At 47.9% G+C, this 23,282-nt stretch overlaps 2 protein-coding genes across 2 annotated transcripts in view; one reads left to right on the top strand and one right to left on the bottom strand.

The window, feature by feature from the left end:
* Positions 1 to 23,282, bottom strand: part of HERC1 (HECT and RLD domain containing E3 ubiquitin protein ligase family member 1) — a 964,782-nt gene that overhangs the window by 483,733 nt on the left and 457,767 nt on the right. The window lies entirely within an intron of this gene.
* LOC147015510 (putative E3 ubiquitin-protein ligase HERC1) lies at positions 13,218 to 23,125 on the top strand. The gene is made up of 8 exons (XM_085850293.1): positions 13,218 to 13,430; positions 14,963 to 15,132; positions 15,344 to 15,509; positions 16,113 to 16,189; positions 17,171 to 17,423; positions 18,032 to 18,184; positions 21,224 to 21,529; positions 22,444 to 23,125. The coding sequence occupies exons 1-8, from the start codon at positions 13,386 to 13,388 to the stop codon at positions 22,627 to 22,629; spliced, it is 1,356 nt and encodes a 451-aa protein (XP_085706419.1). The 5' UTR covers positions 13,218 to 13,385; the 3' UTR covers positions 22,630 to 23,125.

The raw sequence follows: 23,282 nt of genomic DNA, 5'->3' as shown, positions 1-23,282 counted from the left end.
TGGGACAGACAGACAGACAGAGAGAGCGAGCGATGGTGGTGGGACAGACAGACAGACAGAGAGAGCGAGCGATGGTGGTGGGACAGACAGAGAGAGCGAGAGATGGTGGTGGGACAGACAGACAGACAGAGAGCGAGAGAGAGAGCGATGGTGGTGGGACAGAGAGAGAGAGCGATGGTGATGGGACAGACAGACAGAGAGAGCGACGGTGGTGGGACAGAGAGAGCGACGGTGGTGGGACAGAGAGAGCGACGGTGGTGGGACAGAGAGAGCGACGGTGGTGGGACAGAGAGAGCGACGGTGGTGGGACAGAGAGAGCGACGGTGGTGGGACAGAGAGAGCGACGGTGGTGGGACAGAGAGAGCGACGGTGGTGGGACAGAGAGAGCGATGGTGGTGGGACACAGAGAGAGAGAACGTTTGTGGTGGGACACAGAGAGAGAGTGATGGTGGTGGGACAGAGAGAGAGAGAGAGAGCGCAGTGGTGGTGTGAGAGAGAGAGAGTGCTGGTGGTATGTGAGAGAGAGAGAGAGAGAGAGAGAGAGAGAGAGAGAGAGAGAGAGAGAGAGAGAGGTGAAGAGAGAGGGAGAGAAGAGAGAAAGAGAAAGAGAAAGAAGAGAGAAGAGAGAAGAGAGAAGAGAGAAGAGAGAAGAGAGAAGAGAGAAGAGAGAAGAGAGAAGAGAGAAGAAGAGAGAGAGAGTGTTGGGAGACAGAGAGAGAGAACGATGGTGGTGGGACACCTGGAGAGAGAGCGATGGTGGTGGGACAGACAGCAGACAGAGAGCGAGCGATGGTGGTGGGACAGACAGACAGACAGACAGAGAGCGAGAGATGGTGGTGGGACAGACGGACAGACAGAGAGAGAGCTATGTTGGTGTGACAGACAAACAGACAGAGAGAGAGACAGCTATGTTGGTGGGACAGACAGACAGAGAGCGAGAGAGAGCGATGGTGGTGGAACAGAGAGAGAGAGAGCAATTGTGGTGGGACACAGAGAGAGAGAGAGAGAGAAATTGTGGTGGGAGAGAGAGAGAGAGCAATTGTGGAGAGAGAGAGAGAGAGAGAGAGAGAGAGAGAGAGAGAGAGAGAGAGAGAGAGAGAGAGAGAGAGAGAGAAGAGAAGAGAAGAGAAGAGAAGAGAAGAGAAGAGAAGAGAAGAGAAGAGAGATATATATATATATATATATATATATATATATATATATATATATATATATATATATATATGGTGGTGGGACAGAGAGAGGGAGAGGGGTGGGACAGAGAGAGAGAGAGAGAGAGGGGGTGGGACAGAGAGAGGTGTTGGATGGATAGAGCCAGAGGGGTGGGACAGAGCGAGCGATGGCGGTGGGACAGAGAGAGCGAACGATGGTGGTGGGACACCTGGAGAGAGAGCGATGGTGGTGGGACAGACAGCAGACAGAGAGCGAGCGATGGTGGTGGGACAGACAGAGAGAGAGATGGTGGTGGGACAGAGAGAGAGAGCGATGGTCGTGGGACAGACAGACAGCGAGAGAGAGATCGATTGTGGTGGGACACAGAGAGAGCGATTGTGATGAGAGAGAGAGAGAGAGAGAGAGAGAGAGAGAGAGAGAGAGAGAGAGAGAGAGAGAGAGAGAGAGAGAGAGAGAGAGAGAGAGAGAGAGAGAGAGAGATATGGTGGTGGGACAGAGAGAGAGGGGTGGGACAGAGAGAGGGAGAGGGGTGGGACAGAGAGAGGGAGAGGGGTGGGACAGAGAGAGGGGTGGGACAGAGAGAGCGATGGTGGTGGGACAGACAGAGAGAGAGAGAGAGAGAGCGATGGTGGTGGGACAGACAGAGAGAGAGAGAGAGCGATCGTGGTGAGAGAGAGAGAGAGAGAGAGAGAGAGAGAGAGAGAGAGAGAGAGAGAGAGAGAGAGAGAGATGGTGGTGGGACAGAGAGAGAGAGATAGCGATGTTCGTGGGACAGAGAGAGATCGATTGTGGTGGGACACAGAGAGGGCGATTGTGATGGGACAGAGAGAGAGCGCAGTGGTGGTGGGACAGCTGGAGAGAGAGCGATGGTGGTGGGACAGACAGACAGAGAGCGAGCAATGGTGGTGGGACAGACAGACAGACAGAGAGAGCGAGCGATGGTGGTGGGACAGACAGACAGACAGAGAGAGCGAGCGATGGTGGTGGGACAGACAGACAGACAGAGAGAGCGAGCGATGGTGGTGGGACAGACAGAGAGAGCGAGAGATGGTGGTGGGACAGACAGACAGACAGAGAGCGAGAGAGAGAGCGATGGTGGTGGGACAGAGAGAGAGAGCGATGGTGATGGGACAGACAGACAGAGAGAGCGACGGTGGTGGGACAGAGAGAGCGACGGTGGTGGGACAGAGAGAGCGACGGTGGTGGGACAGAGAGAGCGACGGTGGTGGGACAGAGAGAGCGACGGTGGTGGGACAGAGAGAGCGACGGTGGTGGGACAGAGAGAGCGACGGTGGTGGGACAGAGAGAGCGACGGTGGTGGGACAGAGAGAGCGACGGTGGTGGGACAGAGAGAGCGATGGTGGTGGGACACAGAGAGAGAGAACGTTTGTGGTGGGACACAGAGAGAGAGTGATGGTGGTGGGACAGAGAGAGAGAGAGCGCAGTGGTGGTGTGAGAGAGAGAGAGTGCAGTGGTGGTGTGTGAGAGAGAGAGAGAGAGAGAGAGAGAGAGAGAGAGAGAGAGAGAGAGAGAGAGAGAGAGAGAGAGAGAGAGAGAGAGAGAGAGAGAGAGAGAGAGAGAGAGAAGAGAGAAGAGAGAAGAGAGAAGAGAGAAGAGAGAAGAGAGAAGAGAGAGAGAGAGAGAGAGAGAGAGAGAGAGAGAGAGAGAGAGTGTGTTGGGAGACAGAGAGAGAGAACGATGGTGGTGGGACACCTGGAGAGAGAGCGATGGTGGTGGGACAGACAGCAGACAGAGAGCGAGCGATGGTGGTGGGAGAGACAGACAGACAGACAGAGAGCGAGAGATGGTGGTGGGACAGACGGACAGACAGAGAGAGAGCTATGTTGGTGTGACAGACAAACAGACAGAGAGAGAGACAGCTATGTTGGTGGGACAGACAGACAGAGAGCGAGAGAGAGCGATGGTGGTGGAACAGAGAGAGAGAGAGCAATTGTGGTGGGACACAGAGAGAGAGAGAGAGAGAAATTGTGGTGGGAGAGAGAGAGAGAGCAATTGTGGAGAGAGAGAGAGAGAGAGAGAGAGAGAGAGAGAGAGAGAGAGAGAGAGAGAGAAGAGAAGAGAAGAGAAGAGAAGAGAAGAGAAGAGAAGAGAAGAGAAGAGAAGAGAAGAGAAGAGAAGAGAAGAGAAGAGAAGAGAAGAGAAGAGAGATATATATATATATATATATATATATATATATATATATATATATATATATATATATATATATATATATATATATATATATATATATATATATGGTGGTGGGACAGAGAGAGGGAGAGGGGTGGGAGAGAGAGAGAGAGAGAGGGGGGTGGGACAGAGAGAGGGGTTGGATGGAGAGAGGGAGAGGGGTGGGACAGAGCGAGCGATGGCGGTGGGACAGAGAGAGCGAACGATGGTGGTGGGACACCTGGAGAGAGAGCGATGGTGGTGGGACAGACAGCAGACAGAGAGCGAGCGATGGTGGTGGGACAGACAGAGAGAGAGATGGTGGTGGGACAGAGAGAGAGAGCGATGGTCGTGGGACAGACAGACAGAGAGAGAGAGATCGATTGTGGTGGGACACAGAGAGAGCGATTGTGATGAGAGAGAGAGAGAGAGAGAGAGAGAGAGAGAGAGAGAGAGAGAGAGAGAGAGAGAGAGAGAGAGAGAGAGAGAGAGAGAGAGAGAGAGAGAGAGAGAGAGAGAGAGAGAGAGAGAGAGAGAGAGAGAGATATGGTGGTGGGACAGAGAGAGAGGGGTGGGACAGAGAGAGGGAGAGGGGTGGGACAGAGAGAGGGAGAGGGGTGGGACAGAGAGAGGGTGGGACAGAGAGAGCGATGGTGGTGGGACAGACAGAGAGAGAGAGAGAGCGATGGTGGTGGGACAGACAGAGAGAGAGAGAGAGCGATGGTGGTGAGAGAGAGAGAGAGAGAGAGAGAGAGAGAGAGAGAGAGAGAGAGAGAGAGAGAGAGCGATGGTGGTGGGACAGACAGAGAGAGAGATGGTGGTGGGACAGAGAGAGAGAGATCGATTGTGGTGGGACACAGAGAGGGCGATTGTGATGGGACAGAGAGAGAGCGCAGTGGTGGTGGGACAGCTGGAGAGAGAGCGATGGTGGTGGGACAGACAGACAGACAGAGAGAGCGAGCGATGGTGGTGGGACAGACAGACAGACAGAGAGAGCGAGCGATGGTGGTGGGACAGACAGACAGACAGAGAGAGCGAGCGATGGTGGTGGGACAGACAGACAGACAGAGAGAGCGAGCGATGGTGGTGGGACAGACAGAGAGAGCGAGAGATGGTGGTGGGACAGACAGACAGACAGAGAGCGAGAGAGAGCGATGGTGGTGGGACAGAGAGAGAGCGATGGTGATGGGACAGACAGAGAGAGCGACGGTGGTGGGACAGAGAGAGCGACGGTGGTGGGACAGAGAGCGATGGTGGTGGGACACAGAGAGAGAGAACGTTTGTGGTGGGACACAGAGAGAGAGAGTGATGGTGGTGGGACAGAGAGAGAGAGCGCAGTGGTGGTGTGAGAGAGAGAGAGCGCAGTGGTGGTGTGAGAGAGAGAGAGAGAGTGTGTGTTGGGAGACAGAGAGAGAGAACGATGGGGGTGGGACACCTGGAGAGAGAGCGATGGTGGTGGGACAGACAGCAGACAGAGAGCGAGCGATGGTGGTGGGACAGACAGCAGACAGAGAGCGAGCGATGGTGGTGGGACAGACAGAGAGCGAGCGATGGTGGTGGGACAGACAGACAGACAGAGAGCGAGAGATGGTGGTGGGACAGACGGACAGACAGAGAGAGAGAGAGCTATGTTGGTGTGACAGACAAACAGACAGACAGAGAGAGACAGCTATGTTGGTGGGACAGAGAGAGAGAGAGAGAGAGAGAGAGAGAGAGAGAGAGAGAGAGAGAGAGAGAGAGAGAGAGAGAGAGAGAGAGAGAGAGAGAGAGAGAGAGAGAGAGAGAGAGAGAGAGAGAGAGAGAGAGAGAGAGAGAGAGAGAGAGAGAGAGAGAGAGAGAGAGAGAGAGAGAGAGAGAGAGACAGAGACAGACAGACAGACAGACAGACAGACAGACATAGTGAGCGATGATGGGACAGAGAGAGGGAGAGGGGTGGGACAGAGGGAGAGCGAGGGATGGTGGTGGGACAGAGAGACGGAGAGGGGTGGGACAGAGAGAGCGAGCGATGGTGGTGGGACAGAGAGATCGAGAGGAGTGGGACAGAGAGAGGGAGAGGGACAGAGGGAGGGAGAGGGTTGGGACAGAGAGAGGGAGAGGGGTGGGACAGAGAGAGGGAGAGGGGTGGGACAGAGAGAGTGATGGCGGTGGGACAGGGCGAGCGATGGCGGTGGGACAGGGCGAGCGATGGCGGTGGGACAGCGCGAGCGATGGCGGTGGGTCAGGGCGAGCGAGGGCGGTGGGACAGGGCGGCGATGGCGGTGGGACAGGGCGAGCGATGGCGGTGGGACAGGGCGAGCGATGGCGGTGGGACAGGGCGAGCGATGGCGGTGGGACAGGGCGAGCGATGGCGGTGGGACAGGGCGAGCGATGGCGGTGGGACAGGGCGAGCGATGGCGGTGGGACAGGGCGAGCGATGGCGGTGGGACAGGGCGAGCGATGGCGGTGGGACAGGGCGAGCGATGGCGGTGGGACAGGGCGAGCGAGGGCGGTGGGACAGGGCGAGCGAGGGCGGGGGGACAGGGCGGCGATGGCGGTGGGACAGGGCGAGCGATGGCGGTGGGACAGGGCGAGCGATGGCGGTGGGACAGGGCGAGCGATGGCGGTGGGACAGGGCGAGCGATGGCGGTGGGACAGGGCGAGCGATGGCGGTGGGACAGGGCGAGCGATGGCGGTGGGACAGGGCGAGCGATGGCGGTGGGACAGGGCGAGCGATGGCGGTGGGACAGGGCGAGCGATGGCGGTGGGACAGGGCGAGCGATGGCGGTGGGACAGGGAGAGCGATGGCGGTGGGACAGGGAGAGCGATGGCGGTGGGACAGGGAGAGCGATGGCGGTGGGACAGGGAGAGCGATGGCGGTGGGACAGGGAGAGCGATGGCGGTGGGACAGGGAGAGCGATGGCGGTGGGACAGGGAGAGCGATGGCGGTGGGACAGGGAGAGCGATGGCGGTGGGACAGGGAGAGCGATGGCGGTGGGACAGGGAGAGCGATGGCGGTGGGACAGGGAGAGCGATGGCGGTGGGACAGGGAGAGCGATGGCGGTGGGACAAGGAGAGAGGGAGAGCTTGATCTCAGCTATCCGGCCGTGATATGGGAATTCATTGCTTTGTAACTACTGAAAACATTTTGTACTCATTGTATTCCTCTAATTTTGTTTGCCCTCCTAACTCCTGAGATTGTCCCTATAGAGAACAGAGTTGTGGTATCGCCATGGAAGCTTGTCGATATTTAAGCTTGAAGAGCCCTCACGAAGTGCCAAAGCACTCAATCATGCAATCCATCAAATCGGTTGTAAAACGATTGTGTAATGGGACATCAAACGAAATGTGTAATTTTTAGCTCACCTGGAACATAGTTCCGGGGAGCTGATGGAATGATGCGTCGTCCGTCCGTCCGTGGGTCCATCCAAAAATACTGTTGCGAATTCGCGCCCGCCGGTGTGCGACCAGCCACGTAACTCAAATCGCGACCGCGTCGTCCACCGGACTGACAATTCAGTCGTGACCCTCCTGGGACTACCGCCAGAAACCAGTCACGAGTGGGGGTTTAACCCCACCACCACCCAGTCCGCAGTCCACCTGCGCGAGATAGTGTAAATCGCCGAAAGTCGATATACCTATGGTACTCGCACGGGTAATCTGCCGAGGGATGGGACCACGTCACAGGCCGACTCCGGACACAAACCGCTTTAGCGCTTCGTTCCGTATTACAGGGATAACCGAGTGGAGTTGTCGTCGGCCTTGACGGTTCCGATTAATTACCGGGATGTTGAAACCCACTATACTACGAATCCCTTACATGATGCAAGAAGGAGATTGAATTAAAGGAAAAGACGAAGCGAAACGGGAAAACAGTTCACACAATACACATTTATTTCACACACACAGACAAACACGTATTCACAGTCAGCAACAGTTTTCATACAGTCAAAGAAAGAACAAAAGCAAGAACTACAACGAATATGACTTACACGGGCACACTTACACAATTCTACTTTACAAGACTGGCGCCACACACACACATACACCAAAAGCAAAGAAAAGAAAAGTAGTGACTTCCCTGTGCGCGTCGAGTCCTCCTCCCTCGACCTCAGCTCCCAGCTCCTCCGGCGTGATCAGTGAGCTCGTGCTTCGCGCCGGCACGTGTTGGCCGCTCGACACCACGGACGGGGTTTCCGGCGCTATCTCAGCGCGGATAAAGGGGGGGAAACCGTTGATGCTCGGGGTCGGGAGAGGGGAATGGCAGACGCTCTGTCCCGCCAGCGGGGTCTCGGGACCGCACCAACAGAAGACCTTGGCACCGACAGAAAACCAGACCAGACCACCAGGCGAGACGAGCCAAGAAGAACGACGAGACCAGCTCCAGGACGAAGAGAGCGAACCACCCCATGTGCGCGCCTTTATAGACCGAGTGAGGGGCGTGTATGCAAATTCCCGCATCAAAATGCATTTGGAGGCGGGGCCACGCCACCCCTTGGTCAGCCATTGGTCGGGCAAAAAGGGGGCGTGAGCCTCTTTTAATCCGCATTTCTGCCCAAACGGAATTCACATACACACGCTTGGAGGCGGGGCCAAGCCGCCCCACACTCGCCCATTGGACGGAGGAAAAGGGGGCGTGAAGCTCCCCCGATCCGTTTTCTCCCTCGGAAAGGCCGCCATTCGCGCTCGCGGCTCGATGCGTTCAGCACCAATCGCCGAACGGGCCCTAGACAGCCTGACGTTCAGTGTTCACAGGTGGTGCGGTTTCTGGTTGTGAAGGAGGAAGGCGAAGGTGGTGGGAGGTTTGCCGTGGTGGTTGGGGCGTCGTTAGAGAAAGGCAGGTGAGGCGATGCTTGTGGGGTTGGGTTGTGGAGGTGAAGGTAGTGGCGGTTTGGTGGAGTTGTTCGGGAGCGTTGTTGATGGTGGCGATTTGGTTGTTGGGGTGGTGCTTGAGTTGTTGGCGGCTTAATGGTCGAAAATAACAATAGAGAAAGAAAAATGGCTAACTCAAAGCGTCGCACCCGGATGAATCACACATTTTCCCTCTATAGAACGGGTTCGGGCTAACTTCACATGAACTTACCGATATATCTCACCTGAGGACCCTTTATGGTGTAATGTGAATTTCCACAACCGTAACAATACTTTCAACTTCTCTGAAACTATGCATACGGTTTTAATGAAACTTTACCACAATATTCATCACCGTGTATGTACCAAAGTTTGTTCGTTGCATTAAAAAAAATCGGGCCTTCAGGGGGTCCATGGGGTTTCCCCCCAAAATAGGTGTTTGCATTTTTCTCAGAAACTACACATGCAATTCTGTTGAAACTTATATCGAGGTCTGAGGGGGTCTATGGAGGGGGGTTCCCCCCCCCCTCCAAAGCCGTATTTCCTTTCTTCTCAGAAATGACACACTATTCCGATTAACCTTGACTACAGCCTTCATCACCCATGATGTGACAAAGTTTGTTCATGACATTGAAGAAATTGGGCTCGAAGGTGATGTAAGAGGGGTTGCCCCCAAATATAGGTATTTTGCTTTCTTCTCAGAAACTACACACACAATTCTGATGAAAATTCACCACAACCTTCATCACCCACGTTGTACCAAAGTTTGTTCATGCCATTTGAAGGGTTTGTGTCTAAGAGGGGGTGGGGGGTGTAAGAGGGGTTGCCACCTGAAATATATTTGCTTTCTTCACAGAAACTGCACACAATTCTGATGAAACTTGACGACCACCTTTATCATCCACAACGTACCAAAGACTTTTAATACCACACCATCAAAAAAAATTGGGGTCTGGAAGGGTCTACCAGGGGGGTGGGGTGTGAGTCGCCCCCAAAATATGTATTTGCTTTCTTTTCTGAAACCACACACATACTTTAAATGAAACTAGGTTGATGAGGAACATTCTGGAGATGCCTGGAATGTCATACAACGTCCGAATTGGACAAATGAACTCTTGTTTTGTTTTTAGGTCATCTCTCCGAGCATGACCTAATAATATTGGTGTTGAGAGGAGAGGTGACGTTCCGTCCGTCCGTCCGTCCGTTCACAATGAAGTTGAAGCGGGAGATCTGGTCATTAGTGATCCTGATAGAGGTCGATGAGACGTACACGATGGTATGACTTTCAAGGTCACCCAAGGTCAAGGTCACAAGGCCTTTGAATTTGCTAAAATGACGATTTTCAAATTCTATCTCCTCCGCCATTTCTCAAGCAATCTTGAATTTGATTGTGGCATATGAATCTATCGGACAATATCTAAATTTTGATCGGGCCGGATTTTCGATATTCGCTTTCATTTTCGTGTCACGTGACTTCAAAGTTGGCAAAAAATGCGAAAATGACGATTTTCAAAATCTATCTCCTCCTACATTTCTCAAGCGATCTTGAATTTGATTGTGGCATATAAATCTATGGGACAATATCTAAATTTTGTCAGGCCGGATTTTCGATATTCGTTTTCGCATCACGTGACTACAAAGTTTGCAAAAACTGCCCTACCTTCAGGAGGCTATATATTTTCTTGCAGAGATGACCGTCACTCCTGCACGGGGGTAATTTTTTAGCAGTCAGAGCTGCTGCTGAGGTCAATTCCAGTGCCAATAGAAAGTCTGCACCCCCTTTCAAAATTCTGAACTTTTGTTGCCTTATAGCCTAGAATTAAATTGCTTTAAATCAGACTTTTCCATCTTTATTTACACATCGTAACCAACAACTTCCAAGAAATTAATTAAAAATACAAAACTAGATTATCTTGGTTGGATAATTGTCCACCCCCCTAAGTTAATACTTGGCAAAAGCACCTTTGATTACATCTGTGAGTCTGTTGGGATAGGTCTCCACCAAGTTTTCACACCTTGATTGGGCAATATTTGCCCATTGTTCTGTACAAAATTGTTCAAGTTCAGTCAAGTTGCATGGGGAGTGTTGATGGACAGCAATCGTCAAGTCATGCCACAGATTTTCAATTGGATTTAGGTCAGGCCTCTGACTGGGCCACTCAAGGACATTTATCTTTTTGTTCCTTAGCCACTCCAGTGTAGCTTTGACTGTGTGCTTCGGGTCATTGTCAAGCTGAAAGGTGAACTTCTGTCTCAATTTCAGCTTTCTTGCAGCGGGCAGCAGGTTTTCCTCTAGGATTTTTCTCTATTTTTCCCCATCCATTTTCCCTTCTATCCTGACAAGTGCTCCAGTCCCTGCTGATGAGAAACATCCCCACAACATGATGCTGCCACCACCATGCTTCACAGTAGGGATTGTATTCTTTGGGGGATGTGCTGTGTTGGGTTTGTGCCAAACGTAACTGTGGTGTAGCGGGCCTGCGGGGGCAGGGCATGATGTGGAGGAGTGGTCGGCGTGATCACGTGCGTGCAAGGGATATAGGAGTGCGCGCCGCCTGAGGCGTTGTAGTGGTTGCTGTAGTCGCTGTGGCTTGTAGAGTGCATTGAGTACGTAATAAAGGGGAGTTACGGGCAATGTACGCTCACGCTCCCGCTCGTGCGACAAAGCCGGGTTGGACTGTTTCCCCTGCTCGTGTCTGCCTTCGAAGCACCACTATCACGACACTACAGTAACGTTTTGCATTCAAGCCAGAGTTTCATCTTTATTTCATCAGACCACAAAACTTTTTGCCATTTGGCTTCAGAATCTCCAGAGTGGTTTTTTGCATTCCTGAAACGGGATTCAATGTGTGCTTTTTGAGTAATAGCTTCCTTCTTGCCACCCCACCATACAGGCCAGACTTGTGGAGTGCTTGGGATATTGTTGTCACATGCATACAGTGACCAGTCTTTGCCATAAAGGCCTATAACTCTTTCAAAGTTGCCATTGGCCACTTAGTGGGCTCTCTGATCAGTCTCCTTCTTGTTTGGTCATCCAGTTTGGAGGGACTGTCTGATCTAGGCAGTGTCTTGGTGGTACTATACGCCTTCCACTTCTTAATGATTGTCTTGACTGTGTTCCAAAGGACATTTACCACTTTTGAAATATTTTATACCCATCCCCTGATCTGTGCCTTTCCACAATTTTATCTCAGAGGCGTTTTGAAAGCTCCTTTTCTCATGGTTGAGTCTTTGCTGTGAAATGCATGACCCAGCAGAGGAAACCTACAGTCACAGCTGATTTTATTCTGAACTAATCAGAATCACAACATTTTAACGTCGGTGGAGGCCAATTAACTTGGTGTGTGATTTTAATGGAGAATGGTTACACCTGAGCTAATTTATAATTGCTTTTATAAGGGAGGTGGACACTTATCCAACCAAGATATTCTAGTTTTGTATTTTTAATTAATTTTCTGAAATTTGTAGATTTGTTTTTCACTTGGAAATTGTGGGTTACGATGTCTAAATAAATATGGAAAAAGGCTGATTTAATGCAATTTAATTCCAGGCGATATGGCAACAAAAGGTGAAAAATTTGAAAGAGGGTGTAGACCTTCTTTTGGCACTGTAAGAAGTATAAATTTGGAAATTTGGCTCAGCTTAAGATAATCTAGAGGTTTCACATTTGCGGAATTGAAATTAAGCCACAAACACTAGTGACTCCAGGTATTTATAAGCATTGTGATGTATCCAGTGATTTGGAGATGTTATGATCAGGTATTCAATTATATGAGTGAGGAAAGTTGAAAAAAAACAAACTTTATTGTTAAGAAAATGTTGCGGCCTCTTCCAAATCAAGGCATTGTTGAGCAGTTGAAAAAATTGGCAAATTAAGACCGCAGCGAGGGACAGCGAGTTGACCAAGGATGAGCCTTGATGAAGGAGAATTAAATAAGGTTGTTAATTAAATCTTCAAAAGGGGTGTTTAAATTAACACAATCACCCAGTTTTTGATTCATGCACTACCTTGGAGTTCTCTTCCTATACATGTAAAGTTTAAGGCCACTAGGTTTCATGCCTTCGGAGTTAAGGAGGAAACACACACATTGACGCACGCACGCACACACACGCACACACGCACACACACACACACACACACACACACACACACACACACACATTTATTATAATAGATACACTGACTGGTCCAAGTTTGATTCTTACGACTGCTCGTTGTTGTCTTTTTGCACTTGGTAAACTCAGTGGTTATGCTAAGCACCCCTCAACATGAGTGGAGAGAGGCCTTTATCCTACATGGACTGCAATGGGATGGTTGACTGGTTTTACAGATGTGTGTCTCGGGCTCACAGAAGAGCTTGTAATCCAACAACGATGCTGGCATTCAATGCTGTGCAACATTTTATTCTCTGGTCACAGCATCCTTTGAAGGCATCTGTTGATTATTTACACAAATATTGCTGCTGTTCAAACCTCTGGCCTCCCCAATTTGTAGATTTTTCTCTCCACTGCCTATTACACCATCTCCATATCCTTCCAAAATTTTCCCTTCCCTCCCTACTCATCCCACACTGCACTATCTTTCCTTTCTCAATTTCATAACCCCCACACCTCGGTCGACCCACCCCCAGTGGGTACCTCATAAAATGATGTCCCCTTCATGTTATATACGAAGAAAGTTTGCACAAATAGCTTGCTGATGTTGTCACAAAACATGCCGGATGCTGAAACCACGACGTTTTATTTATATATTCTTGATTTCACAAACAAAACACCACTAGAGTATAATGGATGCAAATATTTATTCAGACTATTTTCATGTCAGTTATCTTCCATGATATTTCAAGAAATGCCCTCAAGTTATTCTTGCCAATATTCATAATAATGTGTTCACCTTAAAATGTAATGAACTCAGTGAGGGTTTTTTTTTTTAATATCAGAGAGATTGTAGGTTTTGATTAAAATTCAAATTTTTCTTTGCCTTGGGAGCATCTTTGGCACCTTCGATGTAGAGGTGCGTGTTGATGCATAATGAGTGCAATGTGATGAAAGTGTGAAATGCTCTCTGAGCATCCTTCATCCTTCTAGGAACGAGGGTCTCTCTGCGATTGGGCAAGCCAAAGTGTATACCACCACAGTACGGGGTCCTGCGCGAGTGCAGCTTGGAAGCAGTTCGTGCACGCCTGCGAGTTCTCTATCACTTCTCTGACCTTATGTACACCTCTTGGAGGCTTCTCAACCTTAGTCCCAACAATCAGGTATCGAGGAAAACAAAACCACATTGGTATCGTTTTCTTTTTGGGGTTTTTGTTGATGTTGCTTGAAGTCTGGAATAAAACTTAGAGTATTTCATTGATTCATCCTGAGATGGTTGGAGGATAATGTGCTGCTACTTGTACTGTGGCAATTGAGGAGCTTCATGTAGATAACGGATGGCAGCATTAATGTGCCTCAAAAAAATGCATTGCTGAATGTTTATTGCAAGTAACTGTGAAAACACTGCAGTTATGAAGATGGCTCATTTGTCAGTGACAAGAAGACCAGCAGGGGTGTAGAAAAGGTAGGAGGACAACAGATGGGACATTCACGCTGACACAACTGGTGGAGAAGAGGTTGGAGGTGCAAGGTGAGATGGCATTGGGATTTTTGCAACCTTGAGAAGGTCGACGATACTGCCCCGAGAGAGATGGTGATGGCAACACTGAGATGGATTGGAGTGCCGGAAGCAGAAGTTAAGTTGGTGGAAGGGATGTACAAGGGAACGAAGGGAAGAGTTTTGGTTGGTCCTTAGATGTCTGAGGAGTTCAGAGTGAACATTGGTTTGAGGCAGGGAAGCTCTCTCAACCCAATCATGTTTATCATGGTGATGGAGCTGGAAAGTGGGAAGGTGAGCTTGAGGGGTAATATTGGGAGGATGTTGCATGTAGACAATCTGGTTGTTGTGGTGAAGATTTAGTGGCGGATGCAGGAAGTACTGGGGTCGTGGAAGGAGGCATTTTGGAAGCATTGGGTGAAAATGAGTCTGGAGAAGACTGAGGTAATGTGGGTCGGGCAGCAGAGAAAATAAATGAATATCAGGTTCAATGGGAAGGAGATCAGACAGAGACAGGGAAATGGGTTTGAGTATCTGGGAGCAACAGTGACCAGGGATGGTAAGTCCAAGGCAGAGGTGAGGAGGAGGGTCGAGGGAGTAATGGCAGACAGAAAGATGTCCAGAAAATTGAAAGGGAATGTTTTGATGCCATGTGTAATGCCGACCTACCTTTGCGCTCTGGAGATGGTGGCACTGACAGAGAGACACCAACAGAGATGCAAGAACTGGGTCAGGAGGATTGCGGGAGTGCAGAGCGTGGATAAGAGGATGATGGATGGACTGAGGGAGGAGATTGGTATGCAGATGAGGTTGACAGGGAGATTGGTGAAATACCAGTTGATATGGGTTGGACACTTGGTATGAATGGGTGATGAGAGAATGGCAAATAGACAGGATAGGTTTAGGGAGCAAGGTAGCAAGAAAAGAGGTGAACTGCAGTTGAGATGGGAGGATTGTGTGAGGAGAGATATCCATAAGGTAGGGGTAGTTGGAGGGTGGAGAGAGTTGGCTAAGGACAAAGGGAGGTGGAGTATCGTGCTCAGGGCAGGGAGAAGCTTGGTGCGATCAAACCTCACCCCTTATGAAGGGAAGAGGAGAAGGAAGAGGATAACAAAAAAGTGAACAAAGGTCGTTATTTTACTTCAACTTATTGTTTTATCCTCTCTGAGGTTTGCTTGTTTGTGTTTTCTTGTCTAGTATACGACCTCACGATACGGTGCCGGCATGTGGGGTATAGTGCGTGGCAATCTCAGGCCATTACTGACACCCAGGGTGTATACGCTGCCCATGGTGCGGTCCATTGGCAAGACCATGGTGCAAGGAAAGAATTATGGACCTCAAATCACTGTCAAGCGCCTCTCTACCAGGCAAATCTTCTTCCCCCACATCCTTCCATTATTATGTATCTCCTCCTCCTCCTGCCCCCTCCCCCCCCTTCTTCGTTCCCCCCTCCACCACCACCAAGGAAAGTGGCATCCCCATTATCACCTTAAAGTGCACATTTTTGTCAAAGCACACAACAAAGGAATGTTCAGGATATGGTCAGGTGCTGCTTTGCAAATGCTTTGCTCTCCCCAGGGGTCGAAGATGCAAGCCCATCTTTGTGCAAATAGCAAGGCAAGTGGTGAAGCTGAGCCCGTCATACCTGCGCCTGCCTTCTCGTGCCTGGAAGGTCAAACTGGTCGGTGAGGGAGCAGATGATGCCGGCGGTGTCTTCGACGATACCATCACTGAGATGTGCCAGGTCTGCCTGGTTGGGCATTTTATCATTTATCAATTGTTTTTATCATTATCATTGTTGTTGTTGGTTATTGCTGAAGTGATGAAATAAGAAAGCACTGGTGCCTAATAACATTTCAAATCTTTAATTCCCTTGAGCTCAAGCACAATATATTTGATGCTTCAGAAGCAGCACAATGTAAGTCACTCTGTCACACCGAAGGCAGGAGATGAAGCAGGAGAGTTTATCTCCATGAATCCTATAAGTGCCTTAGGCTATTCAGGCAGTGCCCAATATATGTAAACCTACTTTATATCATTGAGAGCTTCGCTGAGACACAGAGGTAAAAACAAAAAATGGGGGAGGGGGTGTCAGCTGTGTTTCTAGGCTTTGTGAATATTAAGCACCTCCATTGTCTTATTTCCTTTCTCAGTTCTCCCCTTGCATGAATATGCACCTTTAGTGTTCCAAATTGTTCATTTGAGCATTAAAATTTTGAGATCCATAAATTAAATGACAAACGGCAATCGACCTGTGGATGATAAAGGGGTTTGTAAGAGCCATGTGCTGGTGTTTACAAGTCATCGTATAATTTAAGACTCAGTACTATGAGTGATGGTCTTGCAGGAGTTGGAGACGGCGATTGTTGACCTTCTGATCCCGACTCCAAATTGCACAGCGGATGTTGGCTACAACAGGGACAGGTATGACGTGTGTCTCGTATTCAGAAAAACAGTATGCTGCTTACTTAAAAAGGGAGACTGATTGCCAAAAAAAAAAAGCAAATATTACAGACAGCCCCAAAATGAGATGTTTGACTTGCTGTGACTTGGCCGAGAAGACTGAAACAGAACATAGATTTTGAAGGGGTCACACACACACACACACACACACACACACACACACACACACACACACACACACACACACACACACACACACACACACACCGAAAATGCATTACATCGAATACATGAGCCCATTGAATGATATGCAAATCAATTATACAAAGTGACATCTACGTCGACATGTTGAAGTTTCCTGCTGTGTAATGAGGAATTGCATCTACATTGTTGGCAATGCCATACATTTCAAATCATACTTCCCCCTCCCTCCCCCCCCCCCCACGCATCTCGAAAATATATAAATAAGCCAATAAAGACAAACAAATGAAGCATCCGTCCCTATGTATTATATTCAGGCATTCTCTGCATCCACTGCATCACCTGTAAAAGCCAGTTTAATCGTGGCCTCCACAAAAGGTTTGTTCTCCCTTAAAAATAGTGCAAATGATGTTCGAATAACCCACAACGTGGTCATGGGAGTTTTATTTCAGTATTAGCAGTTTGTCGGTGAATCATTGGCAATTGGCCAAACGTTCATTATATGAATGGCTCAAGTCAAAGCATCCAAGAGCCGCCTTTGGTTGTGATGCCTTAATTGAAGGCGTAGATGCAGCCAATGGAGTCCAATAACTGCTTCAAAAACATAGCGTCGCAGTTACATTGTTCATGCAGCATTCTGCCTTCACAGTGCATGAGATTTATAATGAGCCTGTCAGAGCTTTGCACTCGTTTTGCGGCACCGTGCTGGGATGATGACTTAGGGGTTGTGTTTACAAGAACCTCCTTCTGTTTTCAACATTGTTGACGAAGTTCCTTTTTTTTCTCTTTGCCCACCGGCAGGTTCCTCTTCAACCCGTCAGCACAATCCGACGAACACTTACTCGAGTTCAAGTTCCTCGGCATACTCATGGGCGTAGCGATGCGAACCAAGAAACCCCTGGATTTGCACCTGGCACCCTTTGTCTGGAAGCAGCTTTGCTCTTTGCCATTGTCACTGGAGGACCTGGAGGAGGTGGACCTGCTCTACGTGCAAACGCTTCGCACGATTGCACATATAGAGGACAGCGGAATCACCGAGGCTAGCTTTCACGAGGTGCAGAACCCCTATCATCATTGCATGGCGGGGTGCGATTCACCGCAGCTGGGCTTCTCACACCAAACCGTTTTGAAAGCAGCACATCAACAGCTCAAGAAAAGTCTTACCACAATATATATCACTTGCATTGGTGTTTTTTATTATCAATTTTGTTTTTGTTCCTTGCCTAGTTTGTTGTATCTGCTTGGTAGATGAGGATGTAGGAAAAAAAACTACATGGAGAACGTGGTGAAACGTTGCTCACTGCTCTTTGTGCGTAAAAACAATTTTCTTTGATTCCCTGATGGGGAAAGTCCACCAGTTTCCATATTCCCCTTGTGCTGTGAAATTTGAAGGTTGCATTTAGATTGGTTTGATAACTTATTTGTCTTTTCAATCTTGTGCCCGAATGCAGTTCTATAATGTGTAACACGGTAGCGTGCTCTGGTGTCACCTCCACGTTGAGATCCGTTCAAGAACACTGCAAATTTTAGAGCACAAAACCATAGCAAGTGATGCAGAAAGATTGTGATGCTCTCTCATAGTTTACCTCTTGGTCTTCATATGAAGGTGGATTTCCAAGCAACACACATTCATGACTACCTTTGCTGCTCTGTTTTGTCCAGATGATTCCCCTGGATTCCTTCATGGGACAGAGTGCTGATGGCAGTATTGTTCCCATCATCCCGGGTGGAAATATTATCCCGCTGACCTTTTCCATTCGGAAAACTTATGTGGAACGAGCTATCGATTACCGGCTACACGAAATGGATGTGCAGGTACCACTCACTGAAGCATCAGTGGAAAATGTAGAATTAAAAATTTGGGCTTTATTCTTACATCTCACACTTTGCCTTTATGTATCTGTCTGTCTGTCCATCTGTCTTATCTATTAAGCCTCCCGCTATAGGATAGCAGAAGGCTTATAGCTGTTGTACGGTTTATTTCTACAATTAGCGGCCCCAATTTTTAATGGTACCAGAGTTTCTTAGATGGACAGAGTCTGCAACCCAGATAATTGTTCCCGCTAATGCAAACCATTCAACCAAAAGGCATGTGATGTGATCGGCGGGTAAATCAAACATGTGGAGTGTGACGAGCACCCCCCCCCCCCGATCCCCATTGGACATTGTCCTACACCAAAGCATCACCTCCAAGCCAGAGGCCTCGGCCCTGGCGACTCTGTCAAACAGCCAAAGATTACATGGTCAAGATCAGTTAAACATCAAACGGAGCTGCCGATTCAGATTTCTGGCTTATTTGCCCTCTTCAGGATAGCATACCGATATATATATATACATATATATATACATATATATACATATATATATATATATATATATATATATATATATATATATATATATATATATATATATATATATATGACCGTTTTTACAGCCATTTTTCCCTGCTGTGCAGGGGTTGGCTTTTTCTTGAGGCAATGTTTTATGGCCGGATGCCCTTCCTGACGCCAACCCTGTTCGCCTCTTACGACACACAGGGATATGGTTCACCTATTCTAACAGGGGCATACACCGGGACCAGTATACTGGTACTCATTTCGCCGACCTCGGAAGGATGACAGACTGAGTCAACCCCCTGGTGTTAATTCAGCAGCCTATGGGGCTTGAACTCAGCACCCTGGGATCCCAAGCCACCACCCTAACCACTAAGCCAACACCAGGCTTATATATATATATATATATATATATATATATATATATATATATATATATATATATATATATATATATATATATATATATATATATATATATATATATATATATATATATATATATATATATATATATATATATATATATATATATATATATATATATATATATATATATATATATATATATATATATATATATATATATATATATATATGTATATATATATATATATATATATATATATATATATATATATATATCTCCAAAGAAACACAATTCGTGATTTTCCTGTATTCATCAGTGCTAATTTTTTTTTGTTATTTTGACTTGATGAATTGTGATCGAGATATGGGCAAAATAAGACGTGAAAACCCAGCCAGAAGTCCAAGGGAAGCAGTGTACTGTATTGGGGGCGCATCTGCTCTGTAAGGCTGGCAGTTCGAATGTTCATTCCAGTTTTTGATGTTGTGTTGTCTTTGCAGTCCAGCGCTAACTGATAATTTAAAATAAATATAAATTTCTGCTCAGTTCCTTTTCTTTTTTTGTACATGTTGGGTTCTGACATGATTTGCAGTATATATTCAGACAGAGCACAAAATATATTTGGTCGACCTGCCCCCTCCTTCCCCCCCTCCCCCCCCCATCACCACCCACCTCATCCCCTCTCCACCATATAAACCCGGATCCATGATCACCCCCATTAACCCACACTCACCATTCTCCCCCTTCCCTCACTCCCGGAGAAAACAGGCATGGTCAAAGATGCATGTGCCTCTGGTGAGGTACACAAAGTGCACCGATCCACGCTGGTTATTAAAATTCCACTTACTTGGCATTTGGTACATCTGTTTCCTTCGGCATGGACATTGTTTTTAAATACCAATTGTTCTTTTCCTATTGTACGGCGCTGGTTAAAAGGCACGTGCTGTATGTTACATGCTTCCTCTCATCGTAGATCTCAACTCTATTGCTGTCTTGGTTTGTACGAGTATTTTTACCAACTCTTCCGCCCATGTGAGATTTGTTTGAGCATACTGACATTTGTATGGGGTAGTTTGTGGTACTGACCTTTGGAGATCCCTTCTTGGTTGTGGTATATTGCTTGTTCTTCATATTAATGTATACATACATACATAGATACATACATGTCATACTATGTGGGGAATTACAGAGCGCAGACATTGTGGCCTGTCAATTCCTGAATGTGTGTCATTGTTCACGATACTCGTGTGAGTTGTCGGTGTATTGTCCCAAATGCCTTTGCATTATCCCACCAATCTTCCTCCTGAAATCTCTTCTCTAGCACCTACGTCGGCCTTTTTATCCCGTTCTCAGAAAAAGTGCTTTAACAGTACCTGGGCGTTACGCATGTGGAGGCTCAGCAGCTTTGGCAGTTCTTAATCATGCTGATGCGACTCGCATCTCAAATGTAGTGTTTTCGCAAGTGCAACTACCAACCCTCCCTGCCTCCGTTGAACCACCGGGGAGAGAATACAAAACAAAACTGCACAGAGATTATGCTACAAATGTAGTGTAGATGCAAAAATCCCCTTTCCAGCACTGAACCGTAGGATGAACCTGGGGTCACACCATTTTCCTGGTGAAAATGGCATGAATCGATGCCCGTAAGGGCAGATGAGTGAACTCAACTTTGTGAGAATGGCAAACGAAGTTAACTGCGTCGGGCTAACATAGCCTCATGGGCTCCAGCTATCTCGGAAGCAATTATGGCTCGAGAATTACTGATGAGGAGCATTAGGTAGGCTTCAATTTGACAGTGTGACCAGTAGGATGGTTTCTAAAATTCCCCCCAAAAAACTTATACTGTTCCCAACATAACACATCATCCAAGCTGATGTGAAATGGGCAGCACTCAATCGTACCAGAACTCTTTACTTGACAGAAAAACCTTTTATTTATTTGAAGCAAAGTGCTGCTGGCAGATTAATTTGCTGACCGTGGCCACTGCAATGCCATCCGTAAGGTATTATTAAAATTGCATGACGTTGATAGAAGTTCATTTTTTTTTGTATTAGGATCGACGTGCTAATCTTCTCATCATGGTTGTAATAATCGGAGATTTTGTATGACCATCATATTCTCTCAACCACCTGCTTTTGCCTTCCCACTCAGGTGGCAGCGGTGCGGGAGGGCATGTCCTGGATCATACCTGTGCCACTGCTCTCTCTCCTGACGGCACACCAGCTTGAGCAGATGGTGTGCGGCCTTCCCGAGATCTCGGTGGCAGTGTTGCGACGTGTGGTGCGTTACCGTGAGGTGGACGAGCAGCAGCAGCTGGTCCAATGGCTGTGGCAGACGCTGAGCGAGTTCTCAAATGAGGAACGTGTGCTGTTCATGCGTTTCGTGTCAGGCCGCTCACGCTTGCCTGCCAACTTTGCTGACATCTCGCAGCGTTTCCAGATCATGAAGGTTGATCGGGTGAGCAGTTCTTCACTCAACTTACCCCTTTAGTAACACTCGTGCCAACAGTGCTTTTCTCTTATTGAACATTACAAGGTACGTACACCATTTATTTATTTTTCTTTGCAGAAGCAAAGCTCATGAAAGAGCAGAGTAAAACTGACAGCGTGACAAACACCAAGGGGATGAATAAACAGGAAGGAAGAGAGGAAACTGAAACTCACAAGTAAATTGGTTTGGTTAGGAAAGGTTCATGGGGGTAATGAAGATCAGGGGTCAGAATTGGTGACTACACGTGATGGTGGTGCACTGCTTGCTTGAAGCCCTGAAAGGAAGAGTGAGACAGAACAGCATCTGAAAGTGGGTTCCATTGATGGGAGAAGTGAGGAATAAAAGAGTTGAAGTTTGCAGGCAGCCTGGATTTTGGAAGTTGAACCAGGAGGGGGTAACTGGAAGAGCTTGTACATCCTTGAGTGGATTGGGAGGATTGGATGACTGAGAGATCAGAGGGAGTGATATTGGAGAATAGACAGTAGAAAACCGAAAGAGCCTTAAACTGAAGAAAAGCGCTCCATTTGTTGCTCAGGCTGCTGTGTTCGTGTTATTAGAATAATGTTACAGTGTTAGAATCCCATTGACAAAGCTCATTTGAATGCCATATTGGATGGGAACGTGGTAACAAATTGACACATTTGGCTTATTTCGCTGTTGTGCTTTCGACAAAATGCCAGTATCTGCATGTTCGCTTTGCCCGAGCAATGAATTAGACGCGCTGCAAATCCCTGGATATTGTATTCTTGTTAATTGGCTTTATTGCTGTGTAAAATTAGAAATGAAAACTCGGTCAGGCGTGTTTATCGCCTACCTTTCATCTTCAATGTTCCAGCAAATGTGTGGGTGGCATAAATGCGTCATTTGTCTTGTGCCGACAGCCATACGACAGCCTGCCCACGTCGCAGACGTGCTTCTTCCAACTCCGCCTGCCACCGTACTCGAGCCAAGCGGTCATGGCTGAGCGCCTTCGCTATGCTATCAATAACTGCAAATCCATCGACATGGACAATTATATGCTGTCCCGCAATGCCGGAAATGGTGACGGCTCCGATACAGACTACTGATCTGAATCTAAATCCAAAATGTCCTTAACCTATCCTAACTTGCTTGCTTCCCCGGTCCACCTCAACGCCACTGTTACGGATGAAGATCAAAGCTCACGCTCTTGAGCCCCTGTAAGCTCGATCGCCTCGCAAGACCACAAGTATCCCGGGACCGACCACCGACCGATTCTCTCCTTTCAAGGTACTCCTCTGCTTCGGTCGTGATCCCTCGTGCGCTCAGGACTTGCACAGGACTTGTTTTTCGATGCAAACAATATTTGAGTACGTCGCACTCCCTTTTTAGTGTAAAGTATTTCTTCTTCTTCTTTTTGTGTGTGTGTGTGCATGACCTCTGTCTCTTTTGTTGTACATTTGTGTATGAATGTTTGGTGCAGACGGCTAACCTTAACCCAAACCTTTCATTAAGTATTTATTGTGACAATGAGCAGAGCAAGTGCAAATGGCAGGAAGTACTGGGCAATGCCACTGGAATAAAGCATTTGTGCGAAAAAATTTACTCTGCTTCTGTGGTAACTTCAAGTCCATGTTTAAAACAAAAAAAAGATGTCACAGGTACGTCATGTGTCCACAAACATCTTTCGGGAAAGAATGAACGACATCCTTCAACTTAGATGTCCACCAGGTTTCAATATCTGCACACACTTTAGAACAAG

This window comes from Eptatretus burgeri, chromosome 12 (genome assembly GCF_056783735.1).
Source record: "Eptatretus burgeri isolate ZD-2024b chromosome 12, Ebu_testis_v1, whole genome shotgun sequence".
Taxonomy (NCBI): domain Eukaryota; kingdom Metazoa; phylum Chordata; class Myxini; order Myxiniformes; family Myxinidae; genus Eptatretus; species Eptatretus burgeri.
Note: the sequence above shows the minus strand (reverse complement) of the source record. Positions and strands in the feature narration are given on the sequence as shown.

Coding starts and splice junctions, on each gene's coding strand:
- LOC147015510 (XM_085850293.1), top strand. CDS start 13,386: ATGTACACCTCTTGGAGGCTTCTCAACCTTAGTCCCAACAATCAG. Junction 16,190..17,170: donor GTTGGCTACAACAGGGACAG/GTATGACGTGTG, acceptor GCCCACCGGCAG/GTTCCTCTTCAACCCGTCAG. Junction 21,530..22,443: donor AGATCATGAAGGTTGATCGG/GTGAGCAGTTCT, acceptor TTGTGCCGACAG/CCATACGACAGCCTGCCCAC.